Source organism: Hoplias malabaricus, chromosome 11 (assembly GCF_029633855.1).
Source record: "Hoplias malabaricus isolate fHopMal1 chromosome 11, fHopMal1.hap1, whole genome shotgun sequence".
In the NCBI taxonomy this organism is placed as follows: domain Eukaryota; kingdom Metazoa; phylum Chordata; class Actinopteri; order Characiformes; family Erythrinidae; genus Hoplias; species Hoplias malabaricus.
This window is the reverse complement of record NC_089810.1, coordinates 35,039,291-35,057,078: the sequence shown is the minus strand read 5'-3', so window position 1 is coordinate 35,057,078 and position 17,788 is coordinate 35,039,291. Positions and strand designations below refer to the sequence as shown.

Below are 17,788 nucleotides of genomic sequence, written 5' to 3'. Positions count from 1 at the left end.
AACCTCTCAGGACTTGCTTGTTATTCTTTGGCATACTTTTGTGGATTTTACCTCAGAAAAATGTATTATCTGGAAAATCAGATAGAAAATCAATAATAATCAGCAGCCATTTTTCACAATGATCACCATCCAGCAGAGTCTTAAAGAGAGAGAAAGAGAGAGACAGAGACCACTTGGTATTGGGCGTTTTAATTAAACACCTCAGAATTAATTGTATAATGCTGTTGCACTGAAGAGGGAAAAAAAAAAGAAAGAAAAAAAAGGATGGAGGGGAAAATAACAAAACATTCAGTCAATAATTCAGTTCCCCTGAAAGCTTTTACGGAATAAACACACCATTTGTGCAGAAATGAGGCGGAACTCCTCTGGAGACGTTGCCCAGCCTCAGCACTGCGTTAAATAACTAAATAAAACCTGTTTGTTCCAGAGGTTTAAAAGATTTTTACAGAAAAAAAACAATCCCTTCAGAGTACACTCACAGAAAAAAGAAAAATCCTCAGACACATGGCCAAACAGCTCTTCTGAACTTAAATGTATTAATCAGGGGTTTGTTCCCCCTTTGCTGAGAAGACTTTACACTAGATGCAAAGACATTCCTGTAAAGATTTGATGCATTCGGCAATAGAAAGGTCACATACTCATGTTGGATGATTAGTTCTGGATCACAAACTCTCCATATTTCCAAAGGTTTTGGATTAAGCTCCATGGCCACGTCCCAGTGTTGGCTGGCTTTTACCGCTCTGTGCTGATCAAAATCTGATTAATTTCCACAGAGTTTTTGCTCCAAGGGTCCGTTTCATGGAAATGGACACCAATTTAACAGATTCACTTTTGGAAATTCTGTGTTTGGAACAGTTTGGTACCTGAATGCGAGTGCTACACTGAAAAGAGTCTGTGCAAAACTATACGTACTGATACTTCATCAGAACACAAAAAAGAGCAAGGCTTCATTCCACAATGATATATATATGAGTAGCACTGATGGACTTTATTTACATTTGGGATGTCATACACCTTCAGAAGTGTCTCACCATCATATAGTACGACCCACTCCTCTCTCTTCTGTGACATGAAGCTGAATTCAGCGGCTTATTGTGTGGCTTTCTGTTTAAAACTTTCAGTTCCACCTTTAATGCTGCAGTAGGCCCAGGCCCTAGAATGTTTTTGCTTTAGCATTTAAGGCAGAAATGGAAATTCAAATACATTACTAGTAATGCTTTCTGCTTGTTATGAAATGCCATAATGCACTGAAACTACATAAAGCTAAAATAATACAGTGGTACAATGATATAATTATAATATAATGGTTTTACCACCATGATTTTAGTGGGGCACAGCAACATTTAACAGGGACATGTTCCCCAGTCAGTCTGGTCTAATGATGCCCCTGTCGTATAGCAGTTCTGTTTCTGGGATTAAACAAAAAGAATACTTAAGTAACTTACTGGAACACCTGGCTTTTTTTTTTTTTTAAAGGTAGGATTACTTCTCCTGTATTTGAGACTTTACTAACTGGCTGACTGCAACACTTCATGGGATTGGCTGTTCTGACTTTTCAACTATTTCTCAGTCAAACGTGGCAATGAAACTGCTTTACTAAACCTGAGTGATTAGGTTACACTGAAATAATTGTGTTCAAGAATCACCGAGGTATGGTTCAGGGAGTTTCAGAGTCTAACGATGACCTAGCCGTCATATCAATGTGCCCAGCACATGCATCAGAGAGAAAATATACAATAAGCATTGACGTAATTCAAGTAATGATGACATTAAATGGTATCAATGTATTAGTCAAGTCATATTATAAAAATCTTGTGATTTTCTTCATGTTTGCAGACCTCTTATCAGTGTTGCCTTTCTGAAAAGGTGTATTTGTGCTTGCACAAGGCAACATGGAGAAAACACTAATTCAGAAAGGTAATACCTGATATGTGAGCTAAACTTTGAAAGAGTACACGCCAAATTATTAGAGTCATTTATCCTATAAATTATGTAAACATTGGGATTTTTTTTTTCCAAGTCGACTGACTCACTGAACTTTTATCTCATTTGTTTCTGTTTTGTTTCTCATATGTTATGTACCACTGCTCTGGAACATGGTAGGAATTACCAGACCAATCTGCATCAATTTCAAGTGAATAAATTTGGACATTCATTCATCTGTAAGTGCTTATCCAGTTCAGGGTCGCAGTGGGTTCAGATCCTACCTGGAATCATGGGGCGCAAGGCGGGAATACACCCTGGAGGGGGGGCCAGTCCTTCACAGGGCAACACACACACACACACACACATACACTTGAGTTGCCAATCCACCTACCAACGTGTGTTTTTGGACTGTGGGAGGAAACCGAAGCACCCGGAGGAAACCCACGCAGACAGGGAGAACACACCACATTCCTCACAGACAGTGACCCGGAGGAAACCCACAGAGAGACAGTGAGAACACACCAAACTCCTCACAGACAGTCACCCCGAGGAAACCCACACAGACTGACACGACTTCTGCGCCACTGTGTCACTCTTAAATTTGAACAAGGCAGTTAATTTACTAAAAAAAAAAAAAAAAAAAAAAAAAAGTGGAATATGCAATACTTCATATGTATAATTTCCATTTCCAACATAATTACTTACCATCGTTTGTCACTTGTTTAAGTCTGTCCAGGCAGACAGAAGAACCCTATTTTTATCCCCATATAAAATTCACAATATATCAAAACTTTAAAATGTTAATAAATAATTGTTCAGAAGTATGACAAATGTGATATAAAAATCTACAGACACACCACGCTGCAAAATGCAAAAATACACCTAAGCATCTAAGACGCTAATGCGCCTATACTTCAAATGCTAATAATCTTCCACCTCACAGGAGACATGTCTGGCCTGACTGAATACATTTGGGGAAAAGAGCAAATATGAAACCCTGCAAACATCCTTTGAATCTTTTTTTTTTTTTCCCCCATTTATCCCACCAGACATTAAAAACACACCAATTTCTGATCTGTAACATCATCTATCATATCCTATGATATATATTCTAGGAACACAAACACTGCTGTGAAGATTTGATAGTATTCAGCCACATTAACATTAGTGAGGTCATGTACAGATGTTGAATGATCTGTCCTGATTAGAGCTGATAATGGACTTTAGGAAGCAGGAGAGGGTGTGCATACACATTACCATTAATGGGCCAGCAGCTTTTGGTTCCCCAGAATAGGCTGCACACTGCAGAGGACCTCACATGGACCACGTACACAACTCATGTGGTGAAAAAAGCACAACAGCATCACTTCTACCTCAGAAGATCGTAGGGGTTTGGCATGAAATTGAACATTCTTGTCCAGGCAGACACTGATTTCAGAATGCTTCAGTGACAACTCAAAATACATGTTTGAATCCATCATGTACAGCCCTCCTGAATCATCTGCTCACACCGCACGGAAATAATCGGTCCAGATGACACGGTGCAACATGGGTGCTCACACGGTGCATGAAACAACACAAAATGGACGTTTCTATTGATCATCGAGCTCTCCATTCAGGATTGCATCCAGTGTATCCAAAAGAGGAAGAATACAGCTTTGTTGACTGGTGTCATACTGTGCTCTAAAATACCCCTCTGGAAAAAAAAAAGATCAAATGCGTATGGCTGGGTTGTTTGTCCATTTTGCATAGAGAACTTTACATATGCTATGGATTGTAAGATGTTTAAAAAGGGTAGCTTACACCATAGGCCACACAAGAGCCCTACACTGTTGTGAGAGTTTATATTTCTGCATTGGTGTCTGCAGTTACACCACTAGGGCTGAGTCTCAAATATCTTACTTTAAACTATGTAGTACACAATGCAGTGGTGTAGTAGTATTATAAATATTTAAAGAGCAGTATTTAGGGAGTAGGACGCTGTTTGGGACAGAACATAGTTTACATGAGGTGCCAGGAAAGAACAAATAGCACGTTTTTCTCACGTGGTCCCGATTTTGGTTGCAAGTATTTTTTTACTTTTTTTGCAAAGTTGTTCCTACCATTCCTTCGTTCAACATTTTTATTCATCCCTGATGTCCAAACCATGTCTAAGGAAATCTCTTGCAATGAATTTGCTTCTGTCTGCAGTCTCTGTGATTGGTCAGTAGTCAAACAGACATTGTTTCTCCATGATTCACTACAGTCGGTGTGGTCTGCGTTGATGTGACATGTATTTGCATTTCTGGAGATGTGTGTAAGGCTACGCCACAGGCTACTGAATAAGTGGTTATAGACAATGAATGAAAAAAAAAGTCCAAATAGTACCTACAAACAATATTATTTTAAGACCATTTTATGCCACCAATTTAATGATGATAATAATAATGTAATTGCAATCCTTTAAAGAGCAAATCACTTTTAGCAAAATCAAAGTTAAGGATTTTTTGATATTGCAGTTGAAGTATAAAAAGAATGTTTAATTATCCGAATAAATAAAACATTAATATAAAACCACAGCTTTCAAATAAACCAATGTAATGGCCCCAGAATAGAAAGACCAGAGAAAAACAGCACAGACCGCGTGGTTAAAGGCCAAGCACCACTTAATGGACCACCAATGAATATTTCACATTATTTTAGTTACAAGTATGAATTAAAATGGAAATGGCATGCTTAATTTGCTTTAAAACTGACAATTGTAATAAATTGACGGAAAAACCCAAGCTTGCTACGGAAATTCTTGAACGCAACCGTGACGTCACTGGTGGACAACAGCTGAACAATGCCGCGGTAAAACATGACAGTATCTAGCTAGCAAAATAATCATAACATTATATAATATTATAATAAAGATTATTCATGACAATAGCCTAGCAATAAGCTAAACTCAAATGTAGAGGTACCGTTATTCTTGTAAATGTGATCGAAGTCGAACTCGAATTCATCCGACACTATAAACCTCCGTAATGCAGCTACGTAGCCGAGTACAATCTGAGCCACCGAGTTTAGCAAGTCAAGCTAACGTTAACTAACACCAACTAAAACAAGCGAAGTAAGTGTCCTTACCCTGTTTACCTCCATGTTACAGAGGCTCTTGAACACCTTTCGTTGGTTTCCTTACATGCCCATATTTTTGGAAGAGCACCAGTGAAATGAGCTACAGATAACGGAGTGAGCGGATGCCCGTTTAAAGTTGAAAAATTTAGTCCATTTTCTGGATATTTTGGGATCTTTGGGCCATTTGTGCACAGATGTCCCACTGTACATTGGATTATTGCAGCCAAAAACAACACACCTTTTCCTCATTTTGCATTAAATTAAGTGCAACTTCTAGAGTTGTTGTCCACCATCTACTTCCCATGCAAGACGCCTATTAGAGTTTCCGAACATAGTTCAACACTCAAATTACACTGTATTTATTTGTTTGACCCTTTCATATAGCTGGTGCTTAGCCTTTAAAATATTGGCGACATATATTCCTATGTAAACAAGATGATTGACAAGTCTTTCTGGCCAATCAGCACTCAGAGATTTACACATCACAGTTTAATCACTATTCTGCTTGCTTGGAGCCATGAGGAGGGACTGAAAAAGTCCCTGGTTCCAGGTACCAGAGACCAGATTAGCCCAATGGAAGCCCAAAAAGCTGACGAGAGCCAAGCTGGTACAGTAGGTACCATGCAGTGGAAATGCACTTTTACACTCAAATATGTGGAGTATTAGCTTCCATTACTTATTATTCAAATCTGCAGTGTTCAAGGCAAATATACAAGCCTTAGACACTGAGCACCTCGTCAGATTTGGGATTATAAAAAGGACATGCAGGGAAATTAGATTATGAACTCATAATTAAACAATATTATTTTGTCAGAAATTAAGCCGATGTGATGCTGCTTATCCTTCAAGCAGTAAGTGGATTAAGAAATGAAAACTTGTTTTTTTCCTTTCAGCATCTAGCTGCTGGTCACAGAGGACCTCTGTTCTGCTCCAGAACCCCAGGGGTCAGCACAGGATTTCACTGTGAAGTGCACAGGAGTGTTAGCTCACATGTAGCATTTCCTGGATTGGCAGGACAAATGCGGTCAGTGAAGGGAAAGATTAGCGCTGTTGCCTCACTAAACATTCATGGCTGATCTGACCTTGAGCATGGCACCTAACCCACATCTGCTCCCTGACGGCTGTGGCTGAAATGGCTGTTCCCCACTGCTCCAGATACGTGTGTGGGGAGGAGGGGGTGAGTGATTATTGAAATTAATCATTCTGAATCTAAACTTTGGTGAAATGTGAGTTTTCACATTACTGAATAATACAGAAAAACTGATTATCACAGTATTTCTTCATAGAAATTCAAAATTTGGATTGCTGAATCATAAGGTCAGGAAAGATGAAGGACAACAGGGCGGCACGGTGGCGCAGCAGGTAGTGTCGCAGTCACACAGTTCCAGGAACTGGAGGTGTGTTCAAGTCCCACTCCAGGTCTGTGAGGAGTTTGGTGTGTTCTCCCTGTGTCTGCGTTGCTTTCCTCCGGGTGCTCCAAAAAACACACGTTGGTATGTGGATTGGCGACTCAAAAGTATCCATAGGTGTGAGTGTGAGTGAATGTGTGTGTGCTGCACTGTGAAGTACTGGCGTCTCCTCCAGACTGTATTCCTGCCTTGCGCTGAGTGATTCCGGGTCGGCTCCTAACCCACCGTGACACTGAACTGGATAAGTGGTTACAGATAAAGAATGAATGAAGGACGACAAATATATTGACTACACTAGCCACACACCAACAGAGCAGTCAATAAGTCGGAAATATTTGAATCTACCGACCGGATCACTGTGAGCTGTCTGTGAGCTTACAATATCCTGTTCCTGTTTAACTTTAATAAAGACATGTATGAAATTCCACCAGAGTTCCTTCATTTTTAAATTAAATATTTAGTATGACAGTACATAGTGAAGTGAACCCTCCGCAATTTCCGCGATGTAGAGGAAAGATATTTTTTAATGTATTTAACGAGTATTTGGACTTTTAAAACCCTCCCTGTGCTGTTAACAACCCACCCTTTGCATTAAACAGTCATTCTATAATGTTTTTCAGCTGGAACTACATGTGATATCCTTCCAGTTTCTTTAATAGAGTCATTCCTAAGCTGTGATTTAGCGTAAGTACATTTTACTCGGATGTGGACATGAACAATTCATGTACTGTACATAAGAAATACTTGTAAATTATATATTTTGTCACCTACAGGCCTAGTCTAATACATGTAAATAACATAAAAAAATACTTTTAATTTACACACCATAAAATGATATTTTAGGCACCTAGTCTAATAAATACTTTACAGTACACTAATAAAGATGAAAGCATTAATCTATGCACCAATCACATTCGTCGTCTCTCCAATTGCCCCAATCACAGGTCATCTTACAATGCACTATATCAGCAAGAAGTTACTGTGCAGTATAATGCATGTCGTCTGCTACCAAGAGGATGCACAGGGTCTACTTCATTATTCAAATTAATAACATATAGAATAATAAACGAAGTAGCGAATACGTGAAAGATGAACCGTGAAGTAGCGGGGGATTACTGTATAGACTAAAGCATGTTCTGTAACCTTCAGCTCATGATTTAGACTATAATCTATATTATAGTGAACAGTCAGGATGTAGTTAATCCAACAGGGGGCACTAAATCTTACTACACTGACATGATAAATGTCATGGGACAGCAGTATGTAGATTGATTTTAAAGTGTCATTACCTCCGGGGAAGGCTTGGGAATGCCCGCGGGAGCTTAATGATTGTGGCTAGCGGCATTTGGCTAGAAGCGTCCATGTGAACAGACAAGCGACTTTAGCAAAAATTGCATCCACATTCAATGCAGGAAGTCCCACAGGCATATCCCACAGTTCAGTGCAGCATTCTTTAGCTTCCAAGGGATATGGGAGAAGAGGTACCACCAGAGGACCTCTGTTAACACCATGATACAGGACACAGCATCTCACCTGATCATGTGAGGTTGCTAACTGAAGCCTAGAGGAATGGCAACATGTGAGGTCGCTAACGAATGGCAGTACCAATATTTTAGACAGGCAGCAGGAAGTGTGTGTGACACAGACCCCAGGGACTCTGGTGGCCTCCTGAATTCAATCAGATTGTGGATGTGATTTCTGCCCAAGTCTGCTGTCTGTTTACATGGACAACTGTAGCCAGATAATGCCTACAAAACGCCTAATGGGTGCTAATGCCTTCTATGACCTGTTCCTGGTAGATACATGAAAATGTGGATTGAGGAATGTTAAATGGAATGTAACAACTTTGGAAATGGAATGTTGTATCCATCCAGCACCCACTATCATGCCTCATTCCAACTCATAATACACGTTGCCATGCCATGACCCCTATGGCCAGTGTTCAGCCTCACTCACATACAAGATGATACTTATACAACTGTTATACAAGTGTAGGCGTTCGCAAGCCATCTCTCGAGGTAATGGCAATTCATAATCAATTTAATATACATCCCATGACCTTTGGCACATCAGTTTAACTGTAGTATGTACTAACAGCATAAAGCTAAAGCAGTAAGTATGTACTAGTCAACCGTATGTACTAAATCTGACAGTAATTATGTACTACAGACTACAGTATTTGTATTTCACAAAAAAGTAAATATGTACTACTGCCTATAGTCAAAGACCAATATGTAATATTGCCTTCAGTATATCTATAATCATCAGTTCATAATTAGGACAACGGCAAATCCTCCACTGAACGATGACTGGATTAGGAGCACCCACCATGTATCTACACTCCTTGTCCATTCTCTCAGCTCCACTGATCACACAGGCGCACTTTGTAGTCCACCTGTTACTCTGCATCCCTATTGGTCAGGGCCCACATAGGAGCCCCACAGAGCAGGTATGATGTGGTGGTGTGTTAGTGGTACGAGTCGATCACTCGTTAAACAATGTATCCACTCACTGTCCACTCTACCTTATTGATCCAGAGACAGTAGTCAGAAACATCTGTCGCTGCACAGTGTGTGTTGGTCGTTCATCAGTGGACACAGGATGCTGTCGGCTGAATATTTTTGGTTGGTGGACTGTTCAGTCCAGCAGTGACAATGAGGGCTTTAAAAACTCCAACAGCACTGCTGTGTCTGATCCATTCGTACCAGCGCAACACACACTAACAGAAAAGTGTGAAGTGGGCATAAGATGCAAGTATGTACTATATCTTACAGTATGAAATAAAACATACTATCAATATCAGCTCAAACTATTTTTTTTTTATCTCGCTAAGCTTTGGTCCACAGTCATATTACCCTTAATGCAAAAACAGCTTTTAGATTTTCCACCGAAATGCAGCTGCACAGGAACCTAATGAGGGAGTTAATGCCCCTCAGCACTGGGCTGTGAAGCGTTGCAGCTGCATTCTCTGGAGTGATGGAGCACAACCAATACCTATAGAAAGAGCTGGTGTTCATAATCCAGAATTTATTAACATACATTTGCCAACTAACTGCACACAGCACAAAGCTCCGCCCACTAAACATATACATTATTTCAGCAAGTGTTTAAAGTTCATTTCTCCATCAAATGCTGTGACTGTTGTCATTGTTCGAGGCGTTCCTCAGCAACATATCTTTGAGGCTCTAGTGCAGATTCACACCTAGATTTAAAAGCGGCAAACTGGCTGCAAGCTGCTCCAACTGTAGAAAACCTAGCATCTATGAAAGCTGTTTTCTTGGTTCTCAAACCATTTGGCCTTCTTTTGACACAATACACCAGTCTGCAGGATCATATAAACACCACCGTTTCAAACCAACGGGTTTGACTTATTGTTGTTTCTCAGAACTTGAACAGATCTGTAAACCGTCCACGCCTCCACCCTACCACCAACAACAAAATACTAAACGTTCTCCAGCTATTCTGCCTCTCCACTGACCTACATCTGTTCGGAGCCGTTATGCACCTGGTGGGGACCAAAAAGAAATTCACCTCTTGCATTTGAACCAGGTTAACATCCTCTTTAAATGCAATACTCATTTTCCCACAGATTAGCATTATTTTCTCAGTTATGACATTTTCAATACCACTGAGACCACAAATAATCCTCTGCAGCGGGTTCTGTGCTCATATAATGGAGAGCGGGTCTAAGCTGGATTTTTCTGGCAGAAATGAATGTGATCTTATTGTATCCTGCAGTAAACAACGCTCTTTCAAACCTGATCTGTTTTGTTCTATGCTCATTTTTCCACTGAATACCACTTCTCTTGGTTACCAGGTCATTAAGGTGTCCAAATGTGTCCAAAGATATTTAGGCATTTCCTAATTAGAGAACAATTTCTATAGAATGGCTAGAACATTGTTCTATTCTTTTCATTTTCTATGCTATTTCTTCAGAAAACCAATAGAACTTGTACAAAACATTATCATATTTTATTGTGTTCTCTTTAGAATATTTAGAAAATCAACAAAACCTGGTCCATAAGTCCAGGGTTAATAAACACGCTTACATTGGAGAGTTCGAAGGTTTACTGATCTTCTCACCTACTGAAAATCACTGTCCTCCAACAAACACTAAACATTCTGCTGCTCTTCTCCACTGACCTACATCTGTTCAGAGCTGTTTATCAGGAACAAACACACCTGGTGGGGATAAAAAAATAATAATAATAAAAAAAAAAAATGACCTGCCTCGTCCTGCGCCCTCCCCAGTCTGATTCATTTAAAACGACAGTTCGAATGAATCATCTCGTAAAAATGAATCAAACATCCCTTAACTACAGGGGGGGATAAAAATCTAACCCCCAGCATTAGGCTGGAATTGTGGACCTGTGTTATCTGAAGCGATGGAGCTCCATCCAATACTTCTGGGATCAGCTGGCATGCTTGTGATCTCAAACTAATCATTGCAGCATTCAATCCTCATAGCAATGTTCTGACATCTAGTGTAAAGCCTTCCCAGAGGAGTAGAGACTACGGTCAAGAGGAACACACTCCGTGTTAATACATGGAAAGGATGCATGTGCGCCCAAACACTTCTGGCCATAATGTACACAAACAGTGTTCAGAGCTCTGAGGTTTAACAGTATAGTGAATAACACTCTGGTTTTGTAATCTCTCTCTCTGTATGTGTTTAACCCCCCCCCCCCTCCCTCTTTCTCTTTCTCTCCTCCTTCCTCTTTGCACTCTCTCAATGTCTCTCTACAAACTCGCCCTTTTCCGTCTCTCTATCACTATTTTACTCCCCCTCTCCTGTCACTTATGATGTCTCCTGCTCTTTGTAGAAAATAGAGACAGAAAGAAAAGACTCAATGTATTTGTCTCTACACTCTCCCCATCTTTATTTCTTAAGTCTCTCTCTCTTTCTTTTAACACTGTCCCATTCGTGCAATCTCTCTCTCTACCATTCTACCTCTGTCATTCTCTCCCCTTCTAGCTTCCTCTCTCTTTCTCTCAATTGCATTCAGTGTAATGTGCGCGTGCCCTATCGCTCCACTTGGGCTCTTGCTCAAAAAAAAAAAAAAACCTCTACAAAAACAGTCTGCACGAGCCCAGTGAGTTGCAGAGCGCGAGCGCGTCGTGAGCGGCTGAGCAGAGCAGAGCAGAGCAGCGCGAGCGCGCTAAATGGAAATGGGACCGCGTAAAGGAAGAAAAAGAAGCAGCAGTAAACAGACGCATTTAAATGAACACAACATAAACAAACAAAACACGGCATGCACGTGCACCGCGCGTCAGAGAAAGAGTAAAGCTCCGTTTACCGTGCGGTTTGCTGCGCGCGCCTCGTTCCCGCCATCGCCTTTTCCGAGACTGAGAGAGGGAGAGGGAGAGAGATGTGATGTGCGCGCTCCTCGCACACTTGTACCCGCACTCACGCGCGATCAGACACGCACGCGCATGCACGTCACGTCAAAGGATAAGAGGGAGGGAGGGAGACGGGCAAGTGGGGATGCCAGCGCACGCGCCACGCTGTGCATCACGCGCTCATTGAAGAAAAAAAGGGTTTAAAAACAAACAATGTAAACAACAAGAACAGAAACATGTTTATTTTATTTATAGGAGCCTCGAAACACGAACCTCCCACAAAACCAGAGGAAAAACCACTGACAAGAACCAAGACTCAAAAATAAAAGACTTAGAAAAAGAGGAAGAACCACTGAGAGGAACAAAAGCTTCAAAAGGAGACCCTCCCCTAATATGAGAGCACGACCATTGAGGGGAAGAGAACTTCTATCACAACAGGAAGAACCAGAGAGAGGAACCAAGACACAAAAGAGAACAAACATCAGATTGAGAGGAAGAATCACTAAGGAACTAAGCCTCAAAATGAGCACCTCCATCAGAGCAAGAGGAAGAAATATATATAAATAACCCATTAGGGACTGATTAGTATTCACAGCAAAACCTAAAAATAAACAGAATAGAGTTTCATTTTAAAGAGACCATGACCTACCACTGAGGGTTATGCAAACACGATGCAAATTCCCGGTGTCGTTTTAATCATATGCTAATTTTCCATGTTATCTAAATGCCATAAAGACGGCAATCTATCATCTAATTACAGGGGACGAGCTTGTGTGTGTGCGCCTGAGAGAGAGAGAGAGAGAGAAGGGAGGGGGTAAGAGGGAACGGGGTGTTTCCAGGTCAGCAAAATAATAACATAATGGACTGTGTGTGTGTGTTTAAATATTTAAATTAAGATTTGTATTGGCCCTATGCCAGGAGACCAGATTAAACACACTGCCATTCAGATTTATACTGAAACACACACACACACACTACAGATTAAATAAAATAAAGTGGCTGCGCATGAGATTAACATTAGCATGCCTCAAACTAAGAGTCCATCACAGTGGTGTAAGACCCCCAGCGCTGAGCTGTGGGACAGTGGAACTGTGTTCTCAGGAGTGATGGCATCCAGTACCTCTGGGATTAGTTGGGGTGGTGCTTGAAATATAGAGAATTAATCATCTACATCAGCATCAAACCTCCTTAATAATTCTGTCAATGAATGCCATCAAATATTCACAGCAATGTTCTACAATCTAAAGTAATTTTGTCCTAGAAAAGTAGAGGGCAGTTGATCACTTTTAAACACAGTGTACATCTGAGCTTTGACATGCAGAGTGTTATTATAATCTCAGTAAATACACTGATTAACTGTGTTACTAATATCATTCACACACACAGTACAGTTATGAAGAGATTGATGGATTGTATGATTATGTGTCCTGTGGACAGACTGTTTGGGGACTGCTACTAAGAGCAACTTCGCACCAGGACCACACACACACGCAGTGCAGTGTTAGGTTGGGTTAGTTAGGTTGTGTGTGGGTGTGTGTGCGTGCCATGGACAGATTGTGTTTGTGGACTGCTACTGAGAGCAACACCTCACCAGGGCACAGACAAACGCATGCACACACACCAAACTGAACAATCTCTCTCCTGTTCTTTTTTCCCACCCTCCCTCTCTCTTGCTCTCTGCTGGTATCTGTCTCTCTTCTTTCTCTCTCACTGTTTTCTCTCTCCCTCTCCACCTCTCTCTCATAATGTCCTGTTCTCTGTAATCTGAATGAAATGGTAGAATTATCTGCTGGAATCCAGTTAATCCTGCACACACAAACACCTACATACACACATATAATGATAATGATAATTAATTGCTGATGTACTCAGGTAGTCAACTGAGTACTTATACTATTTAGTATTCAGGTACTCAGTATTACGTTTACTATTTTATATTCAGACGCACATACACTTTTAGTTTTCAATCTAAACAAATCAGCACAACAAACTTGCTTTCTCCAAATTCAATATAAAAATGGCACTTTCAATGACTACTGCAGTATCAGAATTATTCAACGCTCTCATTAGAACACACAGTAGTAAATCAGGCATTGTCTCAACCAAAAGCTTCATAGTTGCATCATTAGAATATGACAGATATCTAATACAGTGAAAAACTAGTGATGTTTGATTTTATGTTAGAAATATAGCTAAGACAAGAATGTTGATCTAAAAATTAAGGGAGATACAAGTAAAAGAATACAAAAACGCACAGAATTTCCCCAGAAAAACAGTTGGCATTTCAGTGTTAAAGGAACAGAGGCTACTTTACCTAGACAACAAAGAGGAAGTTATCACCGGATGCCAGCAGAGTTTTGAGGAGGCAGGTGGTCAGAAACACTCAAGTGATGGCCTGCAGCAGGCACTGAGACTTCAGTTTGTGCAGTAAGGCACATACTAAATGCTGAAAGTGTCCACACACAAACTCCAAGGCTTACATGCCTACTGACTGAAAAGCACAAGAAAAGTCAGCTCCAGTTTGCTCCTCAAATCCATATAAATAAGCGACAGAGGGCTTTGCCTTTCTGCTCTGTGGAGCAGTGAAACAAAACTGGAATTTTTCAGGTCCATGGATCAGTGGTATGTCTAGATGAGGTAGGTTGAAGCATATGCTGGAAAACCATACACACAGTCTACAGTGAAGCATGGTGGTGGCTCAGTGACGCTCTGGGGATTTTTTTTTTTTTGCTTACTTTGGCACTGGAAGCCTGCAGTGTGTGGAGGGCAAGATGGATTCATTCAAGTATGAAGAAATCCTGACAAAAAACCTTGTCTTCTTTGAGGAAGCTGAAGCTTGGGAATCACTAGACCTTCCAACAGAACAATGGTCACTAACATACCTTACAGCCCACCAAGACTTGGATTCAGAAGTGTTATTATGTGAGTGGGTAAAACGTGACAGACAACATTAGGTTACTTTCAACAGGAGTATTTATTAAAAAGAGTTTTGAACTTGGACTCTGGACCTGTGCGCTCAACTGGACCTGTGAGTCCAAACAAAGGCTCTGCTCCTCCTAGCATTAAACTGCATTGCTAAACCTTACTTAATCCAATATATATCAAAAATATAACATATTTACCCTTTTATGTAGAAAGAAAATTACTACTGCTGACGCTTTTCCACTGCATGGAATCTACTGTACGCAGATCTACTCATTTTTGGTTCCTGGAACATGGTGCGTTTTCTAGTTCCATGATCTCTGGAATGACATGCTGATCAAAAATTGATTTGATGAAAGTGGATAGTGATGTCAGTGAACATTGTGTGTGAGAGATATGCCAAGTCAAAAGAAAAACCTCTTAACTGGCTCCAAATGAAACAGTTGGGAAGGATGCTGGAGCATTATGGGAAAAGTAGTGCCTGTAGCGATGTGGCATATCCTGTAGTTCTGCTCAACAAGAATAAAAAGTATCTGATTTTATTGGGGCACTACCATATTTCACTGGGGTACGTGCCACTGCAAGTTGGATCTAAAGACTCCCTGCACCACACCTTGATGACACCCCTGCAGCTTTGCAAGAATGTCATTTCTTAAAGCTGAGGAAATGAGTCTTGATCCCTTCAGCAAGAAACCATCGTAAACCATGACGAAAGCATGCAAAGCCCAGTACAGTTTTTAGAGTTGGTGCAAGAACTGAACTCTGGCCAACTATATTGACACATGCTCATGACACTAGAAAATATGCTGTCCACTTCAGGCCATCCATGTAAGACGTACTTGCCGACTCTAATGTGCTGTCCTCATAGATGTTCATATTTCCCCACAGCTGACAGTGTGCCAGCTGTTCATAGGCTTTATACAGGATCATGAGATATTTTGTAGGAGCACTGCAGGGATCTCATCTTAAAACATTGTATACATGGAGCAGAACATCCCACGCTTGAGCTCCCAAGAGAACGAGGACTGGCTTGTTGTCCTTCTGCATTTCAAAGCACCGGTCTATTAGGAAGTCTTGGAATCTCTTGCATGCCCAAATGAGCCCAAGGGCTTAATTTTACCTCTAGTTCTGTTCAACTAGTATGAGAGACCATGACACACAGGTTTCCAGCCCCCATTTCTGTAGGAAAACTGCACCCAACTAAAGGAAGACGCATTTGAAAGCAGCTTTGTCTCCTTTTTGGGTTTTGCAAGGCAATAAAAATGCAAAATACAAATCCTGCTTCTAGGCTTTGATATTGTCTGGCCGCAAGAACCAACAGTTTGTCTTTGACAAAAAAATAAATAAATAAATAAAAATCCCTGAGGGATTTGTCTTTCTCTGCCAGCTGTGGTATGAATTTACTCAGCTGGTTGACCATCCCCAACAAGCTCCTTAGCTTGCTGACATTGGCTAGCTCGTGCATGTCTTTAACTGCTGCTATTTTCTCTGGGCAAGGCTTCACCACTACATCAGAGAGGATGTGGCCCAGGGATTTGTCTTCACGTTGTGAAAGGACACTTCTCAGTGTTCATCATGATACCAGCATATTCCATCATACCAAGCACAGAGCAAAGGCATCATTGCGTTTCCAAAGCACAATATAATTTGAATATTATTATAAAACCAGCCACACACCAGTGATGTATACATACCACACCATCTAGACCTTTCAGTGACCTTTGCAACTATACGTTTCTTAAATGCTTGAAAAATGAGTACCCAAAATCTGATCTTGCCTAGAGGGATTTGCCAAAAAAAGGAATATAACTGAAGGGAATATGTATTTTTCTCTTTGTGCTTTGTCACGTTAAGCTTGGTAAGGTCCATGCATTTCCAATTCTTTTTTTTTTTTTTTTGGGTACCACCACAAATTCCTGAACACCGTTCTGCAGGTTCCTACACCATGCTGGTCATTCCAATCCTCTCCATAAACTGCAGTTCATTCTTGATTTTGGGCTTGAGAGGCATAGGGACACAACATGGAGTAGAGTATTTAAATGCAGAAAATAATGCAATTAGGAGGAGATTATTTAAACAATTATGACAGTTATTATAACATTATTAATATTTTGAGACGGTATGATAGTTTGAATAAAGTGGATACCGCACATCCCAAACACGGAGTCTTTATGGGAATTGTTTTGCCACTAGTCTCAGTTTAATGTTGTTTGGCTGCAGTATCAGACCTTGCCCAAGCTCTAGGCTAGTGATTTTTTTTTTTGACTAAGAGCTGTTTGTAAACTAATTACCTAGACGTCCGCCAACGACAGCTTCTTATCTTTCTGTAAGAGCATATTTTTGACCCCCAACACAAGTACAAACCCAGACTTGGTAAGGGTTTTTGCAGACTTTGAAAACGCATGGTCTGACAACAGTCACATCTACACCTGCATTTTTTCTAAACTTTGCTGTCCTGTCTTTGATCCTCTTACCCCTTGATTTCTGGGCAGTGCTGTAAAAGTGAATTACAGTCTGCAACTGTAGGGGAAGCCCAGGAGCAAAAACACAATAATCCTACCCAGTGTTCCTTTAAAAGGTGATATAAACACACATCAAACAAACAGTAAATAAAACAGCGCTCCAAATATGATAGCAACAAAGATTAAATAAACAAACGTAACTCACTGCTGGGGCGGCATGGTGGCTCAGCAGGTAGTGTCGCAATCACACAGCTCCAGGGGCCTGGAGGTTGTGGGTTCGTTTCCCGCTCTGAGTGACTGTCTGTGAGGAATGTGGTGTGTTCTCCCTGTGTCTGCGTGGGTTCCTCCGGGTGCTCCGGTTTCCTCCCACAGTCCAAAAACACATGTTGGTAGGTGGATTGGCGACTCAAGTGTTCATAGGTGTGAGTGTGTGAGTGAATGTGTGTGTGTGTCTGTGTTGCCCTGTGAAGGACTGGCGCCCCCTCCAGGGTGTATTCCCGCCTTGCGTCCAATGATTCCAGGTAGGCTCTGGACCCACCGCGACCCTGAACTGGATAAGGGTTACAGATAAAGAATGAATGAACTCACTGCTGCCCTCTAAAGGTGATAAGCTTCAAATAAAAAGTATTG

At 40.9% G+C, this 17,788-nt stretch overlaps 1 protein-coding gene across 6 annotated transcripts in view; it reads right to left on the bottom strand.

Annotated features, from left to right (window-relative positions):
- The window catches only part of sphkap (SPHK1 interactor, AKAP domain containing), an 82,569-nt gene that overhangs the window by 41,664 nt on the left and 23,117 nt on the right, over positions 1–17,788 (bottom strand). Inside the window, exon 1 of one of the 6 annotated variants that reach the window (XM_066684424.1) lies at positions 11,732–11,857. The exons of the other annotated variants lie outside the window; for them this stretch is intronic. Coding sequence (XP_066540521.1) covers positions 11,732–11,766 — 35 coding nt within the window. The 5' untranslated portion in view covers positions 11,767–11,857. Of the gene's footprint in view, positions 1–11,731; positions 11,858–17,788 lie in introns of those variants that run through there. 6 annotated transcript variants of the gene reach the window in all.